The sequence below is a fragment of the Scyliorhinus torazame genome, chromosome 3 (assembly GCF_047496885.1).
Source record: "Scyliorhinus torazame isolate Kashiwa2021f chromosome 3, sScyTor2.1, whole genome shotgun sequence".
Classification (NCBI taxonomy): domain Eukaryota; kingdom Metazoa; phylum Chordata; class Chondrichthyes; order Carcharhiniformes; family Scyliorhinidae; genus Scyliorhinus; species Scyliorhinus torazame.
In genome coordinates, this window is record NC_092709.1 from 147661356 (window position 1) to 147686419 (window position 25064).

The 25064-nt window shown below is 46.7% G+C and overlaps 1 protein-coding gene across 1 annotated transcript in view; it reads right to left on the minus strand.

Moving 5' to 3' along the window:
* LOC140408747 (cytokine-dependent hematopoietic cell linker-like) overlaps positions 1–25064 on the minus strand; it is a 314639-nt gene that overhangs the window by 71034 nt on the left and 218541 nt on the right. Inside the window, exons 8-12 of the mRNA XM_072496381.1 lie at positions 17479–17615; positions 14672–14714; positions 13613–13675; positions 12285–12310; positions 8000–8022 (exon numbers count right to left, since the gene is read on the minus strand). Coding sequence (XP_072352482.1) covers positions 8000–8022; positions 12285–12310; positions 13613–13675; positions 14672–14714; positions 17479–17615 — 292 coding nt within the window. The remainder of the gene's footprint in view (positions 1–7999; positions 8023–12284; positions 12311–13612; positions 13676–14671; positions 14715–17478; positions 17616–25064) is intronic.

Here is a 25064-nt window from a genome sequence, read left to right on the forward strand (position 1 = left end):
TCACTCACTGGGGATGCTGTCAAGAAAGGTGGGCTTACACTGTTGCCCTCATGCCCTCTCGGTGAGGGTGTAACCATGTGGGATGTGTCAAGGGCCCGGCCAACGTTCGGGTGTCACATGTGATGACGTGTCAGCCTGTTCTGCCCGCTGCCTATGAAATGTGCCAGTTGGGGGCGGGGAGGATTTGGAAGGGCTGAAGTGTTCCAGTGTCTCCCCTACGGAAGGCACCAGCATGGGCCCCTTCACTTCCTCCTCTCTTGGAGTGCTCGCTGGCCCCCGGGCCAGTCCATGGGACGGAGGGGAGACCGGAGTAAGCTCCGGAGACGCCACTGTCACCTGGTGCTGCCAGTCCTGGAGACTCACCCTCGTCTGAGCCATGGCCATGATGCCCTCAACCACGGAGCACTGAGACTAGACCATGGGCCGCAGCGAGTGAGCAATCTCCCTGACTGCCTCGGTCATGTCCCTCTGGGACTGTGTCATGTTTCTCTGTGCCTGTGACATGGCTTTCTGTGACTGGCTAAGGTTAATCAGTTCCCAGCCAATGCTCTTGATGCCCTCAGTCATGACCCGTTGTGAAGCACGGTAGCATTGTCGATAGCACAATTGCTTCACAGCTCCAGGGTCCCAGGTTCGATTCCTGGCTTGGGTCACTGTCTGTACGGAGTCTGCATATTCTCCCCGTGTGTGCATGGGTTTCCTCCGGGTGCTCCGGTTTCCTCCCACAGTCCAAAGATGTGCGGGTTAGGTGGATTGGCCATGCTAAATTGCCCATAGTGTCCAAAATTGCCCTTAGTGTTGGGTGGAGTTACTGGGTTATGGGGATAGGGTGGAGATGTGGACATTGGGTAGGGTGCTCTTTCCAAGAGCCGGTGCAGACTCGATGGGCCGAATGGCGTCCTTCTGCACTGTAAATTCTATGAATGGGCCAAGCTCTGGAGCATCGCAGCAATGTCCATCGGGGCCAGGTATATGTCCTGTGAGTGGGCTCCCCTGTCCTGAGGCTCTACCATCAACCGCTCAGTGAGCCCCAAGCCTTGGATGTCTTGACACATGGCTCTTACATCTTGCTCCGGGCCTTCCATTGCAGACACCACCCTTTCTATGGAATTTGCTACTCCAGAGGGCAGGGGTTGCTGGGACAGTGAGTAAATTTAAGGAGGAGTTAGACAGATTTTTAATTGGTAATGGGTTGAAGGGTTATGGAGAACGGGCAGGATGGTGGAGATAAAGCCAGGATCAGATCAGCTAAGATCGAATGGTAGAGAAGATTTGATGGACAAAATGGCCTAATTGTGCTCCTATATCTTATGAACTTATGGGACTGGGTTCTCCCGATCCCCGACACCAAAATCCCGTTCGGCGACGGGTCGGAGAATCCCCGATGCCGATGATATCAGGGACGGCGCCGCTTTCGCGATGCTATGCCCCCTTAAAGGCGGCGTACTCCAGGAGTACGGCGCACGCTGTATCCGCGACTTCAGGCCATTGCCTGAGGTCTGCCCCGCGATGCTCGTCCACGGCCAGCTGAATCCCCGACGGCATGGGACACGTGTGGTCTCACCCATTGGGAACTCAGCATGGCGGCTGCAGACTCAGTCCAGCGTCGCCACAGTCGGGGGAGGGCCGATCCGCGGACAGGGGTTTGCGTTATTCGGGGCTGGGAGGGGGGGCGGTCCAGGGCACGCAAGCTGGCTGAAGGGGGGACTATTGTTTCGGGCTGGGTCCGTAGGCTGCGTCCGCCCTGAAGCTGTCGGCCGCTGCCGAGCGCATGCGCGGCAACGGGCCCGGCAATGCTCTGGGCCATATCAACAACTAGAGCTGGGAGCTCTATGCTGCCAGGCTGCTAGCCCCCTCCAGAGCAGAGAATCGGTGGCCGTTTTTCGCCAGTTTTCCTGGCGTAAAATGCCACCATTTTGATGCCGGCCTGGGGACTTAGTCTCCCAAACGGAGAATCCAGCCCATGAACTTTCAATGTTGGCCTGGGTCCACACATTGCCAACACCATCTCCTGCACCTGAAGGTGGCTGAGTTCATCCAGTTGTTCTTGCAGGTGCTGGAAAGCTGCTGACCCCCTCCTGGAGATTCTGGCTCTGCTTCAGCATCTGCAACAATGAAGGGGTCATCTTTTGCAGAAGCGCAACACCTGTTCAGACGACTGTTCTCTGGGATTGGGCAGCCCTCTGACTGTCTGCTCCCTTGGGAGTCCCTGGCTCCACCTGATGTGCTGCAGCATGTGTGTGATACTCACCAGAGGCTGACCCAGGAGTCTGATCGCTACCATTACCCATCGACGTGATAATCTCTGCGATGGTGTCATGGTGCAGGAATTGTTGAGTCTGGAGGTACCCAAGTATTGATTAAGCATTTCAATATTTTTTTTTTGTTCCACCCAGTCTTTTACATTATACATGGATATCCTTCAGTGCACTGAATTTCTGATTGAATAAGGATGCATATTTTTCCATGAATATATCCATGGGTCTTACCACTGGCCCAGTTTAGCTTCAGGTTACAAAACCAGTGAATGAGGGATCTTTCCTCTTAAATATATAATTCGGACTGCAATTTTTTTCAAGAATTGGCAATGAAGAACAGAATAAATAGTCAGTAAGATGTGGTTTTTCCTGGAGTGTAATATTCTGAAACTTTTCCTCATCGACTTTTGGTAAAGTTATGGCTACCACAGCCTTTATGTCAAGTTCAAATTCATATTTTATTCTTTCTGTCCAGGCAGGGATAACAACATCATGTTGCCCATTCCCTTTGAGGGAATGTCAGTTAAGACACTTAATCTTCTAACACAAGCAGCAGTCTGGATGCTGATTTCTTTTACCACAGCTCTAACATGGTTGAATGACTCTTTTCACTCGGAACTGTTTGTTCCTGGTATACTTGGCAGCAATCTCCATTCCAGCTGTTATTTTGAGAGCTCAAGCAGACGTGAGTCTGACTTCTACCAAGGTTCCTTTTTGTGATGCTTCCTTTAAACCACAGACATATTATTATTTTGACGCAGGCAGCTTTCTCACTTCTGCCACAAGCTGGGAAACATGTTCATCATCTGTCTTTAATGTCCCACAGTAAAGATCTCAGATCCACTTTGATCACTCGGACTAATTTCTCCTGATTGTTCCTTCCCATCCTTAAGACAATAAGGGTGCTGTATTAATGTATATGTTATGGGACAGCAGGTTGTAAGAAAAACACTTCTCTTCTTGCACCGACTGCATGTTCACTTGAGCAGAGTAAGTCTTTCTGCCTCTTCATTCCAGCTCAATCCTGTTTTGCACTTGTCAATTTTTATCATGCAGGTATGATTTCAGTAGCAAGGTAGATCACAACATACGTAACAAAAATATCTAATATTTGAACTTTTATAAAAATAAAATACTGTGGAGGCTGATAATCTGAATTAAAACATAAAATGCTGAAAATACTCAGCCGGTCAAGCAATATCAGTGGAGAGAGAAATAAAGGTTGGCGGTGTTTTGTTATACTCTTGACGTAGCATAAGCTGCTTCCTTGATGTGCACTCTGACAAAGGAAGGTTCAGACTTGGAGATAGCTTTAACACGTTTATTAACCTATTAACAATTCTCCTACTTGGATTCGACTCTACTGTTAATCCTTCTATAACTACTTAGACTGACAAACCAATCTGCTACAATCCATGTGGTGGGTGTGATGTTCAATCAACCCTGTGTCTGTACTCACTGAGTGTCTCCACTGGAAAGAGGAAGATCATATGCGCTGTGTCCTTTTATATGGGTTGGTGTAATGCTCCCCTGTGGTAGTGTCACCTCTGTGTGTATCTTGATTGCCCATTGGTTGTGTCCTATCTTACTGACCTATTGGTTGAATGTCTGTGTGTCATGTCTCTGGTGCTCCCGCTAGTGTCTAGCTAGTCTACGTGTATTTACATTAACCCCTTGTGTATTTACAATGATGCATATCACCACAGGCGGCACGGTAGAACAGTGCTTAGCACTGTTGCTTCACAGCACCAAGGTCCCAGGTTCGATTCCCGGTTTGAGTGACTGTCTGTGCGGAATCTGCATGTTCTCCCAGTGTCTGTGGGGGTTTCCTCCGGGTGATCCGGTTTCCTCCCACAAGTCCCGAAAGACGCGCTGTTAGATGAATTGGACATTCTGAATTCTCCCTCTGTGTACCCAAACAGATGCCAGAGTGTGGCGACTAGGGGATTTTCACAGTAATTTCATTGCAGTGTTAATGTAAGCCTATTTGTGACAATAATAAAGATTATTATTAAAGGTATCATTTTCGGTCCATGATCTCTCATCAGAACCTTTTATCCATTTGCCGCACTTATAGTTTAATAAACACTCAAATTGATGGTAATAACTAACTATCTTAGTTCCATACCCTCTTGAGCATTCTGATCCTGAATTATCCAGACTTGAATTTGTTTGTTTTAGTCAGTGTATAGGGTTCAACTGGTACACATGGGCTTTGAGCAATCTCCAGCGATTGCTTTAAGGCCCCAAAAGATCCAGAAATGTACTACGTATGGGCCAGCAGGAGGAGGATCAGCAAAACAACTCTGATTTTCTGCCATACTGGTCCTTGCCCTTCAAAATTGCCTATCCTTGAGCTACTCTAGGCGTAGCAGGACTGGTAAGGCAGACAGTTAAGGTTAAAATCTGCACAGATTTGTTGTAGACTCTACCGCTAACTGAGTATGCTTTGCACTGATTCACAGCTGAAAAATGACACAATGTGCATCAATTTCTAACACACGGGGCTGGATTCCCTGCAGCCCCGCGCCGAAATCGCGTTTGGTGCGGGGGTGGACAATCGGCTTTTACGCCCGAATCAGGCCCGGCGCTGCTCCTGCGATTCTCCGGTTCCCGGAGAATTGCTCACCCGCGAATTGCGCCGCGCGGCTGGGGGGCCATTGCCAGAGGCCCTCCGAGCAATACTCCGATCCTGGCCAGCCGAGTTCCCAACTGCGTGGTTCTAACCACATCTGGGGGGTGGGGGGGGGGGATCAATCACCGGAGGAGGGGGGACCCTTATGGGTAGCAGGGGCCGCGATCGGGCGGGTCGAATGAAGCGCACGGGGCTGATCGGGGGGACCTTCTTTCTTAGTGCCGGTCCGCGGTCCGAGTCCTCCATGGCGCTCGGCACGGCCGCTGGTGGCCGCCGCCTTGCGCATGTGCGTACTCGGAACCGGAAGTGCAGGGGCCCGTATCCGCAGCCAAAGCTGTGTGAATCACGATGGATCCCTGATAGCCCCCAGAAAGTAAGTGAATTGCTCTTTATTTGTTGCGGAAAACTGGGGAGTGAAACTCCAGTTTTTTTACGCTGGCGTGGGACAATAGCCCCATTTTTGGAGAATCCAGCCCATTGAGCCTAGTTGGCCCACAGGGAAGAAAATAGGTCTGTGTAATCACCTAGCCTCCTGGCTGGATTGTGTTAATGATTTTTAACGCCTTCGGTTAAAGTAGTGGGTGAAATTTAATGCCTGCCCTGTGGTGCGTTTGGTGGTGGGCAGCATTTAATCCAGTGGGTTAGCCATCCTATCATTTTCCTGCCTCCACCACAGCTAATTCCATGGTGGAAAATTCCACTTAAGAGCAACAGAGCGTCACTGTTGGTATTAATCCAACAGGGAGCTCGCTATGTTGTTAGCATAACAAGTTGCTGTGGGCTCTGTGGCGGTGCCCTCATTCAAAGGTACTATTACGGGCCAGGGTTTAGAGAACCCCAAAGTATATCATGGAGTTCACCTGACCCACAACTTTTAATAGATTTTGGTTATGGGGAGCACAAGGGCCCACTTTCCAGGTGTGATGCAACAGAGATCTAAAGTATGTTTAAAACAAAACAATGTTTATTCTCTGAATCCAGTTAACATTTTATAAACACACAGTAAACATCTTATCAACTACAGACACTGATACTTTCCCAAATACAATATTCTATTGGTAATCCTTAATAACTCCCCAAACAACATCCATAAGTTAAATCCATTTTAAAATAAAGATAGCAGGTTTAAATGCTCTACAGAAACAGGGATTACTTTGAAATCATCAATGATCTGGAGACATTCTTTAGCTTGTAGAGAGAGAGAGATCATTATACAGCTGCTTGCTTTGAATACAGCTCTTCACCTCTGAAAACGAAACCAAAAACGCACTGCAGCTGCCAGCCCAAAAATGAAAGTGAAAGACAGACAGCCCAGCTCCACCCACACACTGACATCACTGCAGCTATATGATAAACACCCATTTCTTAAAGGTACATCCACCTGACAGTACTCAGTGCCTGATTGAGGACCTGGGAGGGAAGGATGGTATTCTGCTGAGAACCACACTTATGCCCTTGCTTCCGAACCACCTGCCCTGTGAAATCCCTCCTGCCATCACTCGCTTGTGATCCAATGATGATCCGAGGGTGGGTGTCACACCAGCACCAACCTTCTCCCTCCCCATGCCGCTGCTGTTCAATAGAGCAGCTGGCATTAGATTGGCTGGTAGCTTTCATTGGGTGGGACATCCTCCCCTGGAGTCCTTGATCTTGGGGAATGCCCACTGCTGCCCAGTTAAATGCTAGAGTGGCAAGTCATTTAGCGGGCCCTGCTTAAATGAGGTAACGAGGAAGCTCTCCAGCTGATGGGCAAGACACCCATTACCTCCATTATGTGGAAACAACATTTCATGAACTTTCAAAGTTTATCCCCCCTCACTCAGCTTAGGCAGATTTCAATCTCTTCTGAGCTAAATCTGATGTAGCAGTAACATTCTGAGAAAGAATAGACCAAGATCCCCGAATTGTGAAAGCCAGAAATTCTAAATTGTGACAGAAGCCAAACAAAAAATTGAGATGAAATTTCAACATATTTTTCACCACAGTGTATGTAGTTCCAGGAATAGAGGGAATGAGTATTACATTTTCGTAGATTGGGGAACATCTGAGTGCTGGGTTCAAAGTCAGATGTTTGGTGGAAATCTGCTTACCTGTGTTACAAGGGGAAGTGGCTGCATTAAAGTGTCACTTTATCAAGAAATCACTTGCAAAACGATTTCTGAAATCTATCCTCAGCGATCCAAGTCTTAGCACCCAGGTGAGTCCTACATTCATTTTGTTGGTGGGGTGTATTGTGCTGATGCTACAATTGAGCCTATCTGGGTATAGGATCATGGGCACTCTGGTCTTAGGAAGCCATTCTTCAACTCCACCCTCTTTCCTCGACAGGAATGGACTTAAGCTTTGCCCAAGTGAGGGTATCCTAAAAACCTTATCCACACTTGGGTATGTTGGCTCTCAGCAATTCTGATGGATTTTAATGAAATTGCAGCTGAGGAATTTCAGCCCCACTGCATGTAAAATGTAATTTAGTTTGGAGCGCTTTTTATTCCCATTATCCATTGTGGATGAAGCAGCCAGCTTCTCAGCCAGAAATCTGAAAGTTTACACAATTATTGCACAGATGTGACCATTCTGAGATAATCTTCAGCATCAACACAGGAAGAGAACAACTGTAGAGGGAGAAACAGAGAACTGTTGAGGTCTGTGAGCTCTCATGACCTGAAACTTTAACTCTGTTTCATTCTCCACAGATGCTGTGAGGCCTGCTGAGTATTTCCAGCATTTTCTGTTTTTATTTCATATTTCCAGTATCTGCAGTATTTTGCTTTTGTGTAGAAGATGTCGTAAGGGTTAAGGAAGTGGGTGCCAGTAGGATAAACTATAGGCCTTTACTAGCCCTTCCCATGGCAGGTTCTTCCAGTCCCTCCCAAGGTGGTCCCCCTGCGGTTCCCCAGCAATGGGACAGGCGAGCCACCCAAAATGGTGTGGACATTGGCAGGGCCGGAAACTCCCGTCGACAGCCAATGCAAGCTGTATCCACCACCAGAAAACATGCCTGGGAAGGAGACCGCTCTACGTATTTTCTTTCTCATTTACAATGTACTCTGCCAAAAATCTCTCTATACATGGTTGAATTCTGAACAAATATACCAACTTGCATTACCTGGGTGGTGGTCGTGTTGGTTGCTGTGGAGAATAAAAACAGTTGAGCTTTTAGTAAGATAACCATTACAATATAACCAATATAATATTATCCAATCATAGTTGTTTGACATAAAAGTATGCCCAAATTTTCAAAACAATATAACTGCTTTGAATTATAATTGTGCTTACAGCAAACACAAGTAACAAAATGCAGTCCTGCCTTAATGTCAGCGGGACTGTGCTAGAATAGCCAGAAATTAGGTGGGACCAGCTGTAGCAGGTGTTCAAGCATGTGGGTCTTGTCTGGTGGGACAGGCTGGGAACATACATCAGGACCTTAAAGATTCAAGGTTAGCACAATTTTTTTGTTTCAACATTGCAGGCAACCAAATTGACATTATTTAATCCTTTCTGTGAAGTGAAGGTCTCCTCACAACTGTCCTCCTCCAGCTGGCTACCCTTCCCTGGCCATTTACTGCCTCAAGAATCAGACAGCTACAAAGACATCTTTTGCGGCATGAGCACCTTCCACTGGCCTGATGATAAAGGGACCACATCGACACTGCAGATTTTGGCAGGTTCACTGGCAAAGATCCCGGGGGAATGCATTCTAGCCCATTCCCAAGGTTCAGCCTCTTCCCCCCCCCCACTGGCTTTTCAGTCCACAGTTTTCTTCAGAACCTTCCAAAATATTAAGGAAGTATGAAATGACAAAAGGTCATTAGTTCCATTAATGTTGCTGCTTCCACACGAGTGTTTGTAGTTTAGCCTATTGTGAAACCTCATTGTACCTTGAAAAATATCCCCTTAAATAATCCCTGGTCCCTAAAGATAAACAAACAAAACGATACAAAAGGTTTTCTAATTTCGCAAGGAGAATATTAACTGTAAACTTGTACTGTCTAGTTTTGTGCTCACAAAGTCCAATGATGTGTTTATATTTATATAATCTGTAGCTTTAACTATTTTAAAGAGAGATCAATGAAGGGAAGAACAATTTCCCCAGAGAAAACGTCATAAGTCTCAATCTTGCTTCTCAACAATCATCATCCAGCTTCTTCTTAAACTAAAAACTGACACGCTTCTCTAACATGTCTATTTCTCTACTATTTTGTTGAGAAAAAATGTATTTCTCTAATCTATAACCTTGTTTGAAACTTTTGAATTTTACATTCATGTCCTCAAACCCAGTGCTTATTGTCCAGGATAGCTTGTTTATTTCAACCTTGTTTATAACTTGTGCAACAAACCTTAAAGATACATAATTACACTAGAAGCACAGTGAAACCAAAAGTATAACGCTGAAGATTGGATTCCTTCTGGAGTATTGTAAGTAATGAAAGATCGATCCATTTATCAGTACCTATATCCATGAAGTGGGAAAGCCTCATTAGATTGGCCAGGAAAAGCCAGGCATCTGGAGATAAGAGTAATAGAAAAAGTAATAGAAGGAAAAAGAATGGAAGAACAAATCATAACATGCATTTATAAAATGAGACTATTTGTAAAATTGTGAACAACTGAAGATCATAGGAAACAAAACATGGAGGAAGTGTAAAAGTAATAGGGTAGTGGTAGTGGGGGATTTCAACTTCCCCAACATTAACTGGAGTAGTTGTGGTGTGAAAGGTTCAGAGGAAGGGAATTTTTTAAATGTTCAGAAGAGCTTTTTAGGCCAGTATGTAGAAGGTCCTATAAGAGAGGGGGACCTCAACTTAATTCTACGTACAAAGCCGAGCATGTGGTTGAAGTATCAGTGGGAGAACATTTTACAGACAGCGATCATAACTCCATTAAATTCAAGATTGTTTTGGAAAAGGACAAGGATGGGCCTGAAATCGAAGTTCTAAACTGGGGGAAGGCCAATTTGAATAAGTGCACTGGGAGCAGCCACTTTCAGGTAAATCTGTGACCGAACAGTGGGATGCATTCATAAAGGAAATAGGGGAAGTACGGAGACATGTTCCAATAAAGAAAAAGGGTAGGACCAACAAACCCAGAGAACCCTGGATATCGGGAGATATACTGTATTAGATGAAGAGACAAAGGGAGGCTTATGGCAGATTTTGAGGGCTGAAAACAGCAGTAGCTCTAGAGATGTATAGAATGTTGTAAGGATCCTCTTGTGACTTCTTGCCTAATGCTTGAGCCTAGTAGACCATTGTTCCATTACTCCCATCAAATGTTCATCTTTTACTCTTGTTATACAAAAACAATTTTTTATTGTTTTACTTAAAGATCTGGGCTTGGATTCTCTGAATCAGCGTCTAAGTACCGGCGCCAGCGGAGCATGTGTGGTCTTTTACGACCAAAACAATCAGTGCCGACCGCTCACCGATTCTGGGACAGATGAGGGGCTAGCACCGGCGCCGGGTGAAACTCCCGCCCCCCCCCGTGCCAAAATCGGTGAATGGCTGGGTCCCGGTACGCACATGCGCATGGCTGGCGACCATGCAACATGGCGCCGGCCATGCGTGGACGCGACCTGCCATCTGTAACCCGACAGCCCATCCCCTAGCCAATTCCTGGCCACCCCCCACCAGTCCCCCAACCCTCGCGAAAGCTCCCTCCCACCGGCCTGCAGCACGGATCCCAGCCGAGTGTGGTGGTGCTGGACACAATCTGCAGCCGCCATACCAGGTTCCCGCACGACTGAGACCACATGTGTCCCGCGCTGTCGGGGATGCAGCCCATCAGGGGCAGAGCATCGCGGGAGGGCCAGCCGATTATGCAATAATTATGTTGCAATGGCGCACGCGCGCAACGCGATGGCGCCATTTCCGAGGGGGCAGAGCATGGCTGACCGGCTTCAAACCACCGGCGTCGGAGCCCATTCTCTGCCCGATCACCGAACACAATTTTGGCGTCGGGCAATGGAGAATCCCACCCCTGGTGCCTGTAACACATTGGAGCAGTCAAGGGTTAAAGATCTCAGGAAAATACACAAATTATTGGTTAATTCACTTATGTTGGGACTCTGGGGTCTGTGGGGCTGGAACTGATCAAGCACTATCCCAGGGTGTTCTAACAATGTGCAAGAGGAAACGTAAAAAGGAAAGTAGGAGAGCAAGAAGGGGCTATGAAAGGATACTGGCAGATAGAACATACAGTGCAGAAGGAGGCCATTTGGCCCATCGAGTCGGCACCGACCCACTTAAGACGTCACTTCCACCCTATCCCCCTCACCCAATAACCCCTCCGAACATTTTGTTTTGGACACTAAGGGCAATTTATCATGGCGAATCCACCTAACCTGCATGTCTTTGGACAGTTGGAGGAAACCGGAGCACCCGGAGGAAACCCATGCAGACACGGGGAGAACGTGCAGACTGTGCACTGACAGTGCACCAGCAGGGAATCGAACCTGGGAGCCTGGCGCTGTGAAGCCACAGTGCTAACCAATATGGTACTGCGCTGTGCTAAAATAAAATAAAGGAAAATCCTAAGTTGTTTTCCAAATATATTAAGGGTAAAAGGATAACTCGGGAAAGAGTAAGGCCCATTAAGGACCACATTGTGTGGATCCGGAGGGTGTCATTTGCCGACAATGTTGGTGCGTCGTTTGCTGGAGGCAGGATTTTACAATCCCACCGTGTGTCAATGGGATTTCTCATTGAAGTCACCCCACGCCGCTGGGAAACTCACGGGCAGGGGTGCACTGCCGGCAGGAAAGGAGAATCCCAAAGGCCGGAGTATTCCGGCCCTTATATTTAGGTCCTCTCATTTTGGGCATCCCTATAAGTGGAAGCACTTTCTCTAAGCTCCTCTGTTAAACCCCTACAATTTTTTACAAAACCCCAGTAACATATTCTTACCCCTATTAGCATCACAGTAAATCATGATAAGTTCAATCTGAAAATTAAGAAACCAATGAGAATGACACATCACAGTAAAACAGCAGACAGTTAACATTCAGGTTGTACAAGCGCAGCTAAAATGACAGGCAGTGACATTTGATCTCGGGATCTGGATCATAAAGAAATGATGATCCAACTGGCTTGTTTTATGTTTCAACCCTTTGCTACATCTTTTTAGAAGCTTGATAGATCAACAAGACAACTAACTATTGAAGACAGCCAAAAGGAAAGTTAAAAGGACTGAGTTTGAGCTAGAGACAAGAATCCTCACCATGAGTCGCAGAAACTGGGAAATTCATCCATAAAAGATGGCAAATTATAGACAGCAATTTTCCAACATGGACAGAATTGAAAAAAATACTCCAAATATACAAGTAAAAAATACAAGGCAGTATAAATGACAAATAAAGCATATATTTCCTTGGATTTATATAATAATGTTCTTACCTTGTAATCAAGGATTGGACTTAGATCTGATAAATTAGAAGCAAGAATTAATATCAGGTACAATCAGATTGTTGACTTACACTTATTAGCATAACAGCTGAAAAATGAATTATTTGAATATCTATGAATAAATAACTCTTTGGCAGAGGTTATCGGTGCTACTCTTTGATAATTCATACATTGAGCATGGATATTTTTCTTTCAAAATATTTGGTAATGACCTTCAAAGAGAACTGCCAATTTGACAACTCCACAAGAAGATTAACGACTCCATGAGGGGACTGGTGAAAGGTCATCGATCTGGAATGTTGACCTTGATGTTAACACACCCCGACACCACTGCCCCAAAAACTTTACTTAAATTAGCCCATGTTATTAAGAACAGCTAGGCCTCCCATGTACCCAGACGCACCAGCAACCCCCCCTCCCCCCCCCCCCCCCCTCCGCCCACTACTGGGATTGTGCCCATCCTTCCTGCACCTTTGCAAGAAGAAAGGTTGTTAAACTCTGTTTTGCTCTCCCCAGATGCTGGGCAGATATGCTGAGATTTTACAGCATTTTCAGTCATTACACTCCAGGTCTCCAATGAGCTTTTAAAAATATATATTTTTTTTCTCCTGTCCTCTCCATTCGTCTGTAAAAATGCTTGTCTGGCAGTTATTTTTCAGTTCTGAGCATTGTCTTTTTACATCTCACTGACATGTGGCAAGTTTCTGGCTTTTCTGTGGCCTGGACTCATATATTCAGTATTTGCAGTATACCGCTTTTTATAGATGGGGCGAGCTCTACTGAACTGTCAACCCCCTCTCAAACAGACATGGCTCATCATTTACACCACAAGTATATTGTCAGCTTGAAGTGCCTTCCCTTCACGCTGATGTTTCAATTATAAGGAGCAATTTTCTGGATTGCAGCATCGATCTGGGAAGAATTTGCAGGATAGTCCAGGAATGCCCCAGGATTGCCCACACAAACTCAGTCCTGTGCCAAGGCTTTGCATGGCAGGAGGTGGTACATGCAAGGGGAGAGAATTCACCTATTTATCTCCCTATCTAGAATGGGGGCTGCTTTATACATTGGGTGGAAATCCACTACCTTTGTGGTATTCTTCAATGGTACCATGTGGGTTATGCAGTTAATGGCCCGTGGTGTTGTTTACTCCCAGGGGATTGGATTAAGTCAGCGAGGCACTACTAGAAGTTTTTCCCCCATGGTGTTTCTTTCATGATGAAAGTTGATGTTTAAATAGCACAGTAGAAACTACAATCCATATCTTTTCTTTGAAATTTGACAGTTTATACTCTAATGGTAACAAATTACTCAAATACCTGAAGTTTGGACAGGGACTTTTACAGTTGTGAATGGTTTGACAGTTCTGTCAACAGTTGGGCCTGAAGACAAACAAAAACATCTGGATAAATGGAATGGTTCTGTCACATTCTTCTGTATTTGCCCTTCATTACTCATTGTACATCTATGGAATATTAAGATATCTTTCAGCATGCTGGTCATGAGCCTATTCTTTTGGGAGGGTTGCGCATTAGTAATCTTTTCTGTTTGTGGTCAAAACTTGACAAAATAAACCAAGTTGCATACAATTGTATCACAACCATTAAAATGGCAGACTCTAAATAGAGAGCTAATGCTCAATTAATTACCTTTCCAAATAGGTTATTTCATTGCCAATTTTGGTAATGTAGCAAACTAATTATTATAGTTACTCCATTTTATAAAGTGTCATTCATGCATAGTAGACCATACAAAGTATAATGTTTATCGTGAAAAGATAGAACTTTTACTTTGTGACAAATGTATTTCACCATATCTTACAGAGGAGGGGAAAGGCCTGGTCACGGTTGTCCATGTTCTGCACATTTTTCATAGATGGTCTATAGAGGGTCACATCAAATTGTTACAATGCCTGAAATCATTTGGCTTGGTAGACAATAGAAAGCTATTCTGAAGCAAACTATTAGATCTTTGAATACAGACAGTATTCACTTTCTCCCCGTGTCTGCGTGGATTTCCTCTGGATGCTCCGGTTTCCTTCCACAGCCCAAAGATGTGCAGGTTAGGTGGATTAGCCAGGCTAAAATTGCCCATTGTGTCCAAAGTACAGGTTAGGTATGGTTACGGAGATAGGTTGGGGGAGTGATCCTAGGTAGGATACTCTTTCAGAGGGTCGGTGCAGATCCGTTGGGCCGAATGGCCTCCTTCTGTACTGTAGCAGTTCTATGGTTCTAAAACGGGAGTGAGAAAAGAGCTAAAAAATGAAAGCTGATGATCCAGGGCCAAGGGCAAGTACAGATAGCTGTCTTATTTCCTGTTTACTGAAGGTGGGAGGCAAAATGCTTTACTATCTTGTAAAACGGCTTCCGTGGCGGTACCTGGAACTGCATGACTGTCACAACTTTTCTTCCCTCTTTGCATCTAAAAAACACAAAAGCTAGAATAATGAGAGCAAATCAAAACATCAGGGAAAGCAAAGTAATTCTGGCTGTAGCAAGTTAACAAATAATGGTTTCAAAATATGTAATTTAATCAAATTAATTCAGAGTTAATCCCCATTATATTAAACTCTGTCATTGTACTGTTGGCCTGCTGAATATTTCCAACATTTTCTGTTTTGTACTTCCTCTTTTTATTAGACACTTCACAGCTTTCTGGACTCAAAACTGAGTTCAACAGTTTCAGACTGGAACCTTGTTTTATTTTCTTTCTCTTTGCTGGTTTTGGTTGTATTCTCTTGTTTTTCTCTTTTTTTTTGCTTTTGCATCTGCTCAACAACATTTTATTTGATTGACACCCTGTCTATCACCTTGACATGTGTTCCCTTCACCACACAGTGGCAGCAGTGTTTACCATCTACAAGATGTACTGCAGCAACTCAAGAAGGCTCCTTCGGCAGTACCTTCCAAACTTGCCGGGCTGGATTCTCCGTTGGCGGGATCCTCCGCTTCGCCGGCAGTGCGCTCACGCCTGCGGATTTCCCGATGGTGTGGGGGTGCCCACAATGGGAAACTCCATTGGCTGGCTGCCGGGACGGAGAATCCTGCTGCCAGCGGAGGCACGCCACACCAGAAACCAGGTGCGGCGGCACGGAGAATCCTGTCCACGATCTCTACCACCTAGAAGGACAATGACAGCAGATACATGGGAACACTAACACTTGGAAGTTCCCATCCAAGCCAAAATTCCTGACTTGAAATTATCATAGAATTTACAGTGCAGAAGGAGGCCATTCGGCCCATCGAGTCTGCACCGGCTCTTGGAAAGAGCACCTTACCCAAGGTCAACATCTCCACCCCATCCCCATAACCCAGTAACCCCACCCAACACTAAGGGCAATTTTGGACACTAAGGGCAATTTAGCATGGCCAATCCACCTAACCTGCACATCTTTGGACTGTGGGAGGAAACCGGAGCACCCGGAAGAAACCCACGCACACACGGGGAGTATGTGCAGACTCCGCACAGACAGTGACCCAAGCCGGAATCGAACCTGGGACCCTGGAGCTGTAAAGCAATTGTGCTATCCACAATGCTACCGTGCTGCACCGTGCTGAAATTAGATCACCATTCCTTCACTGTCACAGGGTCAAAATTCTGAAATCCATTCCTAACAGCACTGAGTGAACCTCACCACATGAACTGCAGGGGTTCAAAAAGACGGCTCACTACCACCTTCTCAAGGGCATATGAAATGGGCAATAAATACTTGTCTTGCCTGAAATGGCCAAATCCTGTGAAAGAATAAAGAAAATATTCATACCTCCCCTCGACACACATTTTGTTTCTTTACTTGCACCATTATGACTCACTTTGGCCATACACAACCAACTCTTTTGTCACCTAGGCCTGGATTCGCCGTTCCAAAGTCTAAGCGCTCCCGTCAGCAGAGAATCGGGACTGGTCCCCGCTGGCTCTAGTAGAAGCCCGACATGTCATTCCATGGCACTTGGAAACATTTGTTTGGGAAATTGGCTTCTCCGTGCCATTCTATGGCATACCGGGGTCCAGTCTGCAGCAGACAGGGGTGGGACCTAATCTCTGAGACAGGTCCCGTACCTCTGAGATTGTAGCACCATTTTAAGGGCCGCTCCGATCTGCATTAGCTGCTGCAGCGCCCACCAGCTAACAGGCAGGACATCACCTCACCCTTATCGCTGGCATAGCCCCCCCCCTCCTCAGAACCTCCCTTCAGCCCCCATTGAGCCACATCGCACCCCTCCAGATCACCCCTTCAGCACCCCCTTCATTCCCCCAACTGATCCCCCCCCCACAGGCCTCCCATTCAGCCTCTCTTCATTCATCTACCTCACTCCCCAGACCCTCATTTCAGCCCCCTTCATTCCCTCAGTACCCCCATCAAACCCAGACCCCTCTTCAGCCCCCCTCTCACGCCTCCAGATGTCCCATGCAGCACCCCACTCATTCTCCCACCTATCACCCCCAAGGCATCCCATCCATAAAAGTTGATCAAAATTAAATGTTGCGCTGTATTTATGATCGGCATTGAAGCCCTGACGTCAGGACCATGTGGGGATCCTGAGCTCACACATGACTTCAAGGTGCCCCCTCCTCCTGGTATAACCTTCCAGGAGATTGCCTCCTAATCTGCTGCCTCCATGTTTGCTGTCCTATTAAGGATGATCTGTGGGCCCCTGAAGTAGGTGGCTAATTTCCAGTATTTTCTGTTTTTATTTCTATTAACTCCTGTTAAACCAATCTTTCCCGGATGAAGAATAAAATTCCACTGAAGACACTAGTTCAAATGGCAGCAGAGTAAGTCGCTAAATTAAAAAGACGAATAGGTTGCTTTCTTTGAATTTTTCATAAGAAGTATCTTTGAATTTTAAGCATTACTGGTTCACTATTTATGGATAACTTGTATATTTTGGAGTGTCCATTATAAATTACGTGTTCAAGAGCGAAATCTTGCGAATGATGCCTGAAATATAAAAAGGAAATGCTAGAAATACTCAGCAGGACTGACAGCATCTGTGGAGAGAGAAAGAGAGTTAACAATGATAATTGATAGGAAACATGAACTCTCTTCCTCTTCCGATGGATGCTGTCAGATCTGCCGGGTATTTCCAGCATTTTCTCTTTTTATTTCTGAATTTTACACCATTTGGTATAATTGCAGAAGATATAACACTACAGTGAAGCTATAATTACAGTAGTTGCTTACATTGCTGCTCTTGTACTGTGTGCTGGGCTGCATATTCAGCATTGACTGCTGTCTGAGGTCGGCTTGGGGTATCTGACTTGGAGGTAGACCACCCTTCAAAAAAGGTTGGGTTGACATCATCTGTAAACACCGCTTATCTGTAAACAGAAAAAGAATTTGAAGTATTTTTGACTCACGGTTCTGTTAGAAAATTTGTCAAACAATGTGTGAAGGGAGGAATTGGTGGTTGGCCGAGTTATGTCCCTCAAGTCTGTGTAACGTCAATTTTCATTTCCATGCATGTATTATATCATGTTTGTGTTATCAAGGGCAGCACGGTGGCGCAGTGGTAGCACTGCAGTCTCACGGCGCCGAGGTCCCAGGTTCGATCTCGGCTCTGGGTCACTGTCCATGTGGAGTTTGCACATTCTCCCTGTGTTTGTGTGGGTTTCACCCCCACAACCCAAAGATGTGCAGGGTAGGTGGATTGGCCACACTAAATTGCCCCTTAATTGGAAAAAATGAATTGGGTACTCTACATTTAAAAAAAAAAAAATGTTTGTCTTATCAAATAAAAGATGATTATTGCAAAAACAAGTATAATGCGTCAATATTACTTAGAAAATGAAAAATTGTTTTGGGGTATGAAGGATATTGTTATTGGATGGGGAGGGTGGTAGGTGCGTGGGGGTGGGGTTGCATGGGGAGGCGGGGAGGTAGGGGAGAGGGTGCAGGGAAGAAATGAACCAGACTTTACAATCTTTGGCTCTGATAGTAACTCGGAAGCACATTTGAAGTTGAGGGGTGGGGAAGAGAGCATGAGCTCTGGTAATCTACAGGAAACCCAGAAGTAAGTTCAACTACCCGACAAAAACATTTTAAAGCAGCCACCTTGTTACCATTTTACTCCTGTATATGGTGACTTTTGTGCAGCTGGTGTAATGAGGATCCGCATGGCGGCAATCTTTTCGACTCTAGTATTTAAATGGCCGTACAAAGATGAAATTTGGAGGGGTTTTGCATTGCAACCAGGAGAAACAAGAGTGTGACAATGAATTCAGGACACCTGGAGACTGCACCCCACTTCAATAATGCCACCATGGACGTACTTGTGGCACGTGAGAGGAGCCAGGGAGAGATGCTCTGAAGAAGTCATTCGAACTTGAAACGTTAACTCTGTTTCTGTCTTCACAGATGCTGCTAGATCTGCTGAGTTTTTCCAGCATCTTCTGTTTTTATTTCAGTACGAAGTCTTACAACACCAGGTTAAAGTCCAACAGGTTTGTTTCGATGTCACTAGCTTTCAGAGCGCTGCTCCTTCCTCAGGTGAATCTGTTTTTATTTCAGGCAGCGATATGCTTCCCTGCAAAACCGATTGAAATGGCACATAGCACATGTGTGTTCAGGCCAAGATACGTACCATAAAATGCTCTCCTCATTCTCGTACACTGCACTTCCTCACATCCTCATCTATCTATCCACCACTGACATTCACTCTGATTCTTATGCAATTTGATGCCTCTCCCTGGTAGTCACCCTCACCAAATGCACTGCATCCATCTAGTGAACACAAGTCATTACAGTCACTCATAATTCTGTTCCTATCTTCCTGACGCAGGAGAAGTGCAAAACACAAGGGAGAGGGAGCAAACCGGACCTGATTCTTTAACGATTTCCCAGTAATAACTGCTTCACTCAGCAGCAGTCAGCCAAGATCACAGGTGATGAACTAATTCAGAGGACTCATGCAGACCATGCACCAGTGCAACATACTTGCATTTAAGTGGGATCAATAACACAGTGGGATCAATAACACAAGACAGTTGGGTTTCTAACCTGTTGACGCACATTTCACAAGTCAGCAAAGGCAGATGGTGGTAACAGGGACAGTAGTGGAAAGTTCACATCAGAAGGTGCATGTCTGCTCAGCAGGGCGCAGATGATGTATCCCACAGTGCGGTGGGGGCACAAACAGGAGAATCATTGAGCCGCAGCACCATAAAGGGTGATGTGATGAGACCATGCTTACAGACTGAATGAAGAAGCCTACCTGACCCATGAGTCAATGATGCTGAAGGACATTGCACAGATGTTTTCTTGCATGGACAGAGTGGCTAACTCCTTGGAAAATCAAATATGGTAATCAAATGAGTCCAAGTAACCTTTTTTTAAAAAGTGTTTTTATCGAGGATTTTTAAGCTGTACAAGACAAAGGCAATTGTGAACATACATTGAAAGATAATGTATGGAATGAAATAATAAACTAATACTACTACAAAGTAAAACAGTAAAACAGTAAAGAGCAAAAAGGAAAAATTGTATGGACATCGACTGTGTTTTGCTATTTACATCGGTTGTGGCTTATTGTTTAGCATTCTCCAGTGGGTGTTTGTTCCCTACCGGGTCCTCCACTCTCACTTTCTTCTCGACCTCATTAACCTTTCTGGTCATCTGGCATGCTCTTTTTCCTCTTCAGTTCCTGTTTTCTGTTATTGCGTAATTGGCGTGACGACGCATATTTTTTTGTTTGTTTGCTGATCTTGGTTGGGTTCTATGTTTCATTGTTCCCTCCTCCCCCTCCCACTACCCCTTTCATTGTCATACGTTATTGTGTTGTGGCTTTCAGCTCCCTCTGGTTTACTGGCTGTTGGCTGCAAACAGGTCATGGAACAACTGAGTTAATGGATCTCATGTCTTGTGGAAGCCTTCTTCCGCCACCCGGGTGGCAAATTTGATTTTCACCATCTGAAGAAATTCCAACAGGTCGGACAGCCAGTCTGCAGCTTTGGATGGTGCTGCTGATCACCAGCTGAGTAGGATTCTCTGGCGGGCGATGAGGGAGGCAAAGGCAAGGGCATCGGCCCTCCTCCCCAAGAAGAGATCCGGCTGTTCTGATACCCTGAAGACTGCCACTCTTGGGCATGGCTCCACCCTCATCTCCCCCACCTTGGACTTTGCCTCAAAGAAGCCTGTCCAGAACCCAACAAGTCTGGGGCAAGACCAGAACATATGGGCATGATTGGCCAGGCCTCCTTGGCATCGTTCGCATTTGTCCTCAACCTCCGGGAAGAACCTGCTCATTCGGGTTCTAGTTAAGTGAGCTGTGTACCACTTTCAGCTGCATTAGGCTTAGCTTTGTGCAAGTGGAGGTGGAGTTGACCCTATGCAGTGCTTCACTCCAGAGTCCCAACCCTATTTCAAACCCCAAGTCCTCCTCCCATTTTTTTCTTGTCCCATCCAGTTGTGTGTTAGCCCTCCCCAGTAGGCACCCATACACGTCGCCACAGTTCCCCTTCCCCAAGATGTCCACGTGCAGTAGGTCCTCTAACAACGACTGTTGGGGTGGTCGTGCGTATGTCCTTGTTTCCCTACGTAAAAAGTTTTTGACCTGAATGTATCTTAGTTCCGTCCTCCCTGTCAGCTGGAATTTCTGTTAGTCTCTCAAGTGTTGTCAGTCTGTTGTCTGTGTACATGACCCTGTCAGCATCCCTCTGTCCTGTCTCCACGCCAGGTGGTGTCTATTGTCGCGGGCGAGAACCTGTGGCTATTGCAGATGGGGTCCTTAACAGACATTTTGGTTAGCCTGAATGCGGTCACAGTTGGTTCCATAACCAGAGTGTTGCTATCACCACTGGGCTTGTTGAGTATTTATTCAGTTGGGATGGAAGTGCCCCCATGGCCAGGGCCCGGAGGAAGGTCCCTCTGCATGAGCCTTCATCCATAAACACCCACTAGCCCATCTAACCTTTGATCATGACCACCTTAAATAAGATGATGAATACCCTAGCCTTGGCCTTAGAGTGTTGCACTGACCTGTAGCAAAATGTTCTTCATCAGAGCGAAGTGTACTGGCCCATGACAGTGATGAAAGCCAAAAGGGAAGTGGGGACTTCACTCAAAGCCTTTCCACTTCTCACCCATTGCTTCCCCACCTTGCTTCGTACCCGACATGTTGCCCTGTCTCCGGATAGAGCCATTTGCCCATGCGCAGTGCAGGTGGAGCAGTCTTTGGCAATACCCAGAAATCATTGACCAAGAACATGTCAGCAGTCAAGGCAGGAATCTGAGCTACCTGCTGCCAACTCTGCCGAATCCACAGGACATGAAAAAAAAGAGTAAAGATTTGTAGTTCACCAAGGGCACATACAGCATGAATGAAAAAATGTTATGTTGTGAACTTTCTATTCTTTAACAGAATGACATTAATTTTATTAGTCTGCATCACTTTCCCGTGTTGCCCCTTCTTGGTCACTGGGAGGCAAGTTTCCTTTTAACTTGCTTGATTATGAATGGGAAGACATAAATTGATAGGGACGGCTCGGGGGGGGGGGGGGGGGGGGGGGGGTTGCAGTTGATGGTTGTTTACAGGTTGTGTCGATGGCATTGGAGGTTAGGCGATCATTACATGTGATTCTGACATGGGTTGCACGCAAGAGGTGAGTAGCGGCGGCTACATTTCTCTCATTGTTTAAGAGGTGTGGGTATCGCTGGCTATGCCGAGCATTTGATGCCCATCCCCAATTGCCCTTGAACTGAATAGCTTACTGGACCATTTCAGAGGGCACTTAAGAGTCAACCACATTGTTGTGGGTCGGGAATCACATGGAGGCCAAGCCAGGTAAGGACAGCAGATTTTGTTCCCTAAAGGGTATTAGTGAACTAGATGGTTTTTGTTATTATGACAATCGACAGCGGTTTCATGTCATCATTACACTTTTAATTCCAGATGTTTATTGAATTCAAATTCTACCATCTGAGCATTACCCAGGTCTCTGGATTACTAGTCCAGTGACAAAACCGCTAGGCCACTGCCTCCCTTGCTCTTCCCCCTTCTTCTTCACTCGCCTCAGAATTATCTGCAGCTGATTAGCGCTCTTTGTCTTATTCTTCCTGAAGGAATTCCCATTGATGCACAATGTTGTGAAGTTTGCAGCGAGCCAATATCTTTCCGGAGATCCTTGCCCGCTGCATACTGAAGGCTACCTCCAGATCAGTCCAGGTACTTCAAGTGTGTTTTCAGCATGCAGCAGTTGATGATCATATGGAATTCACTGTAGCGCTGTTGGACTTTATTGGTTGGGCTTCTTGGCATTAGCCATGTCTCATGCCTCTTGGAAGCCACCCCAAAATTCAACATGCTGGTCCAAGGTGACCAGTGAGCTTCGAATGCCGAAGGACAAAAGCATTGTGGCAGTTCCCTGGGAATCTTGTGCACCTGCAAAAGCCTATTTCTGTTGTTGCACACGCTGTATGTTCACAGACTGGAAATCCTTGTGATTGATAAACACTCTTGGGTGATTTATGGATGCATTAATTTGCTATGAGCCTGCTGTCCACAGAGGCAGACTTACACCTTTGGGTGCCCCACGTTCTTCCTCTTTGCGGGGCCATCAAGCCACATCCTGCCCTCAGAATTTGATGCAGCAGATATGGAAGAGCAGTCACATCCACTGAACCACAAACCTGGAAATGGTGCTTTCCAGTAAAATGTCTGTCAAATGAAGTGTAAGGCAGATGAGTTTGCGTACCCTCCCTCTCCTTTATCTCAATTATTATTGTACACTGAATTGGAGGCTTCTCGTAAAAATTTGGAAAGAGTAGGCTTTCGCCGTCTTAAAAATAACAGGGCTGTTGCTGATGAACACATAGGCCAGAATTCCCCGGCCATTCGCTGGTAGTGGGATGCTCTGGTCCCGCCGGCAGTTCATCCCCGCCCACGGGTTTCCCAGCGGCATGGGATGGCTTTGATGGGAATTCCCATTAACAGCGGCGGAAGCAGAGGATATCACCGCCAGCAAGCAGCGCGCTGCCTCCCACCGCTGAGAAACTCGCGGCTCGGAGGGTGGAGAATCCTGCCCAGGAAGTCTGGTGAGAGTTGCAGTCTGTCAGTGTTCAGCTTGCCACTGACTGGCCCATAGTTATGCTTGCCGAGACTGACTTGCTTGTACACTTTCCCTGGAGAAGCACAAAGCCCAACCTCTCAGTTCCAACTTGATTGGCTGTTTTATTTAAAACAAACACACGCTATAGAGAGAAAGAGGGTGAAGCGATGGCAAACTGGAACAGAGGTAGAGCTATTCATCGATTGTTTGGTAGTCATTCTTTGGGGTTGTTCCTTAGCACACTCAAGTTGTAATCTCTCACTACAGCTGTCATTTAAAAAAAACTTGAAAAGCGAAGGAGCTGCCAATCGGAGATTTCGGGTATTGTGGACGGGATTCTTTCAGCCCAGGGCCGGGCCGGAGAATCCCCGCGACCAGCGCGAATCGCGCCACGCTGCTCCGACGCCGGCACGCGTTTCTCCGCAGAGCGGAGAATCGGCACCATTGGCGCCGGCGTGGTTGCCGCGGCACCGGTTGGGGGCCGCTGTACGCGGCTGGCCGCCAATTCCCGGCCCGGGATGGGCCGAACAGCTATTGTAAAAAAGCCGAGTCCCGCCGGCGCCGTCCACACCTGCTCTCAGCCGGCGGGAACTCGGCGTGGAAGGGTCGGGGGGGGCAGCCTGTGGTGGGGGAGGAGGAGTCCCACCCGGGAGTGGGCCTCTGATGTGGCCTGGCCCGCGATCGGGGCCCACCGATTGGCGGGCCGCCTCTCTGGCTGGGGGCCTCCTTTCTTCTGCGCCGGCCCCTGTAGCCCTGCGCCTTGTGGTGTCGGGGCCGGCGCTTTGAAGGAAGCCACTGCGCATGCGCACGTTGGCGCCGGTGCCACTGCGCATGCGCGGATCCCGCGGCGCCCAGTTGGCGCTGGGATCAGCAGCTGGAGCGGCGTGAACTGCTCCAGTGCCATGCTAAGTGCTGATCCTAAGGCCGTGTTGATGCCGTCGAGAAAGGCGACGGTGTTTCCGACGGCGTCAACACTTAGCCTCAGGGTCACAGAATCCCACCCTGTGTTTATTTTTGACTGACTGGAAGTGATCTAACAAACTTGTCACCGTTTTTACCAGAGAGAGAACGTTCTCTGGTTGCTTTGCAAAGCAGTGATTGTTTAAGAGGGTGAAGGAAGCTTGATTTATTACAGTGTAAATTTTGAGACCAAGTGAGGACCTGAGTGTGCTGCAAATCCGCATGTGTTGCAGTCAGTGACTGCGGTTCGATTGCCAAAGTTCAAAGTTAAGCATTGGAACTGAGCGACCAGGGAAAAGCACATGAATACAGAGGCGGACTTCGACTGATTGGTGCTCCCACATACACACTACAGCTATCTCTCAGTATGGGCCCTCACCACTGGACAGAGTCCCGCACTGCAGCGCTGTATGTTTCATTGAAAATTTGCCTCTGGCTGTTGACAATGCCCTGCACCTGTGTAAAGATGGCCAGTGATGAAAATCCAAGTACCTGCTCATTCTGACTGGCGTCATCACAGGAAAAGATCACATAATTGCAGGTCCTGCCAAACAACCCATCAGTCACCTGATTTCTGCATTAGCATTGTTGACTGGGAGACCCTGACCATGTCTTCAGCACAGCCGAGGAAGGACCCAGAGGCAAAAAGGTTAAGAATTAAGAATGGTGGTGACAATGACAACCACTGGTAAAGCATTGTCACTCGGTCCACCAGGCAACAAGTCTTCATTTAGGAGACTGCAGATATATGTCACCACCTGACCC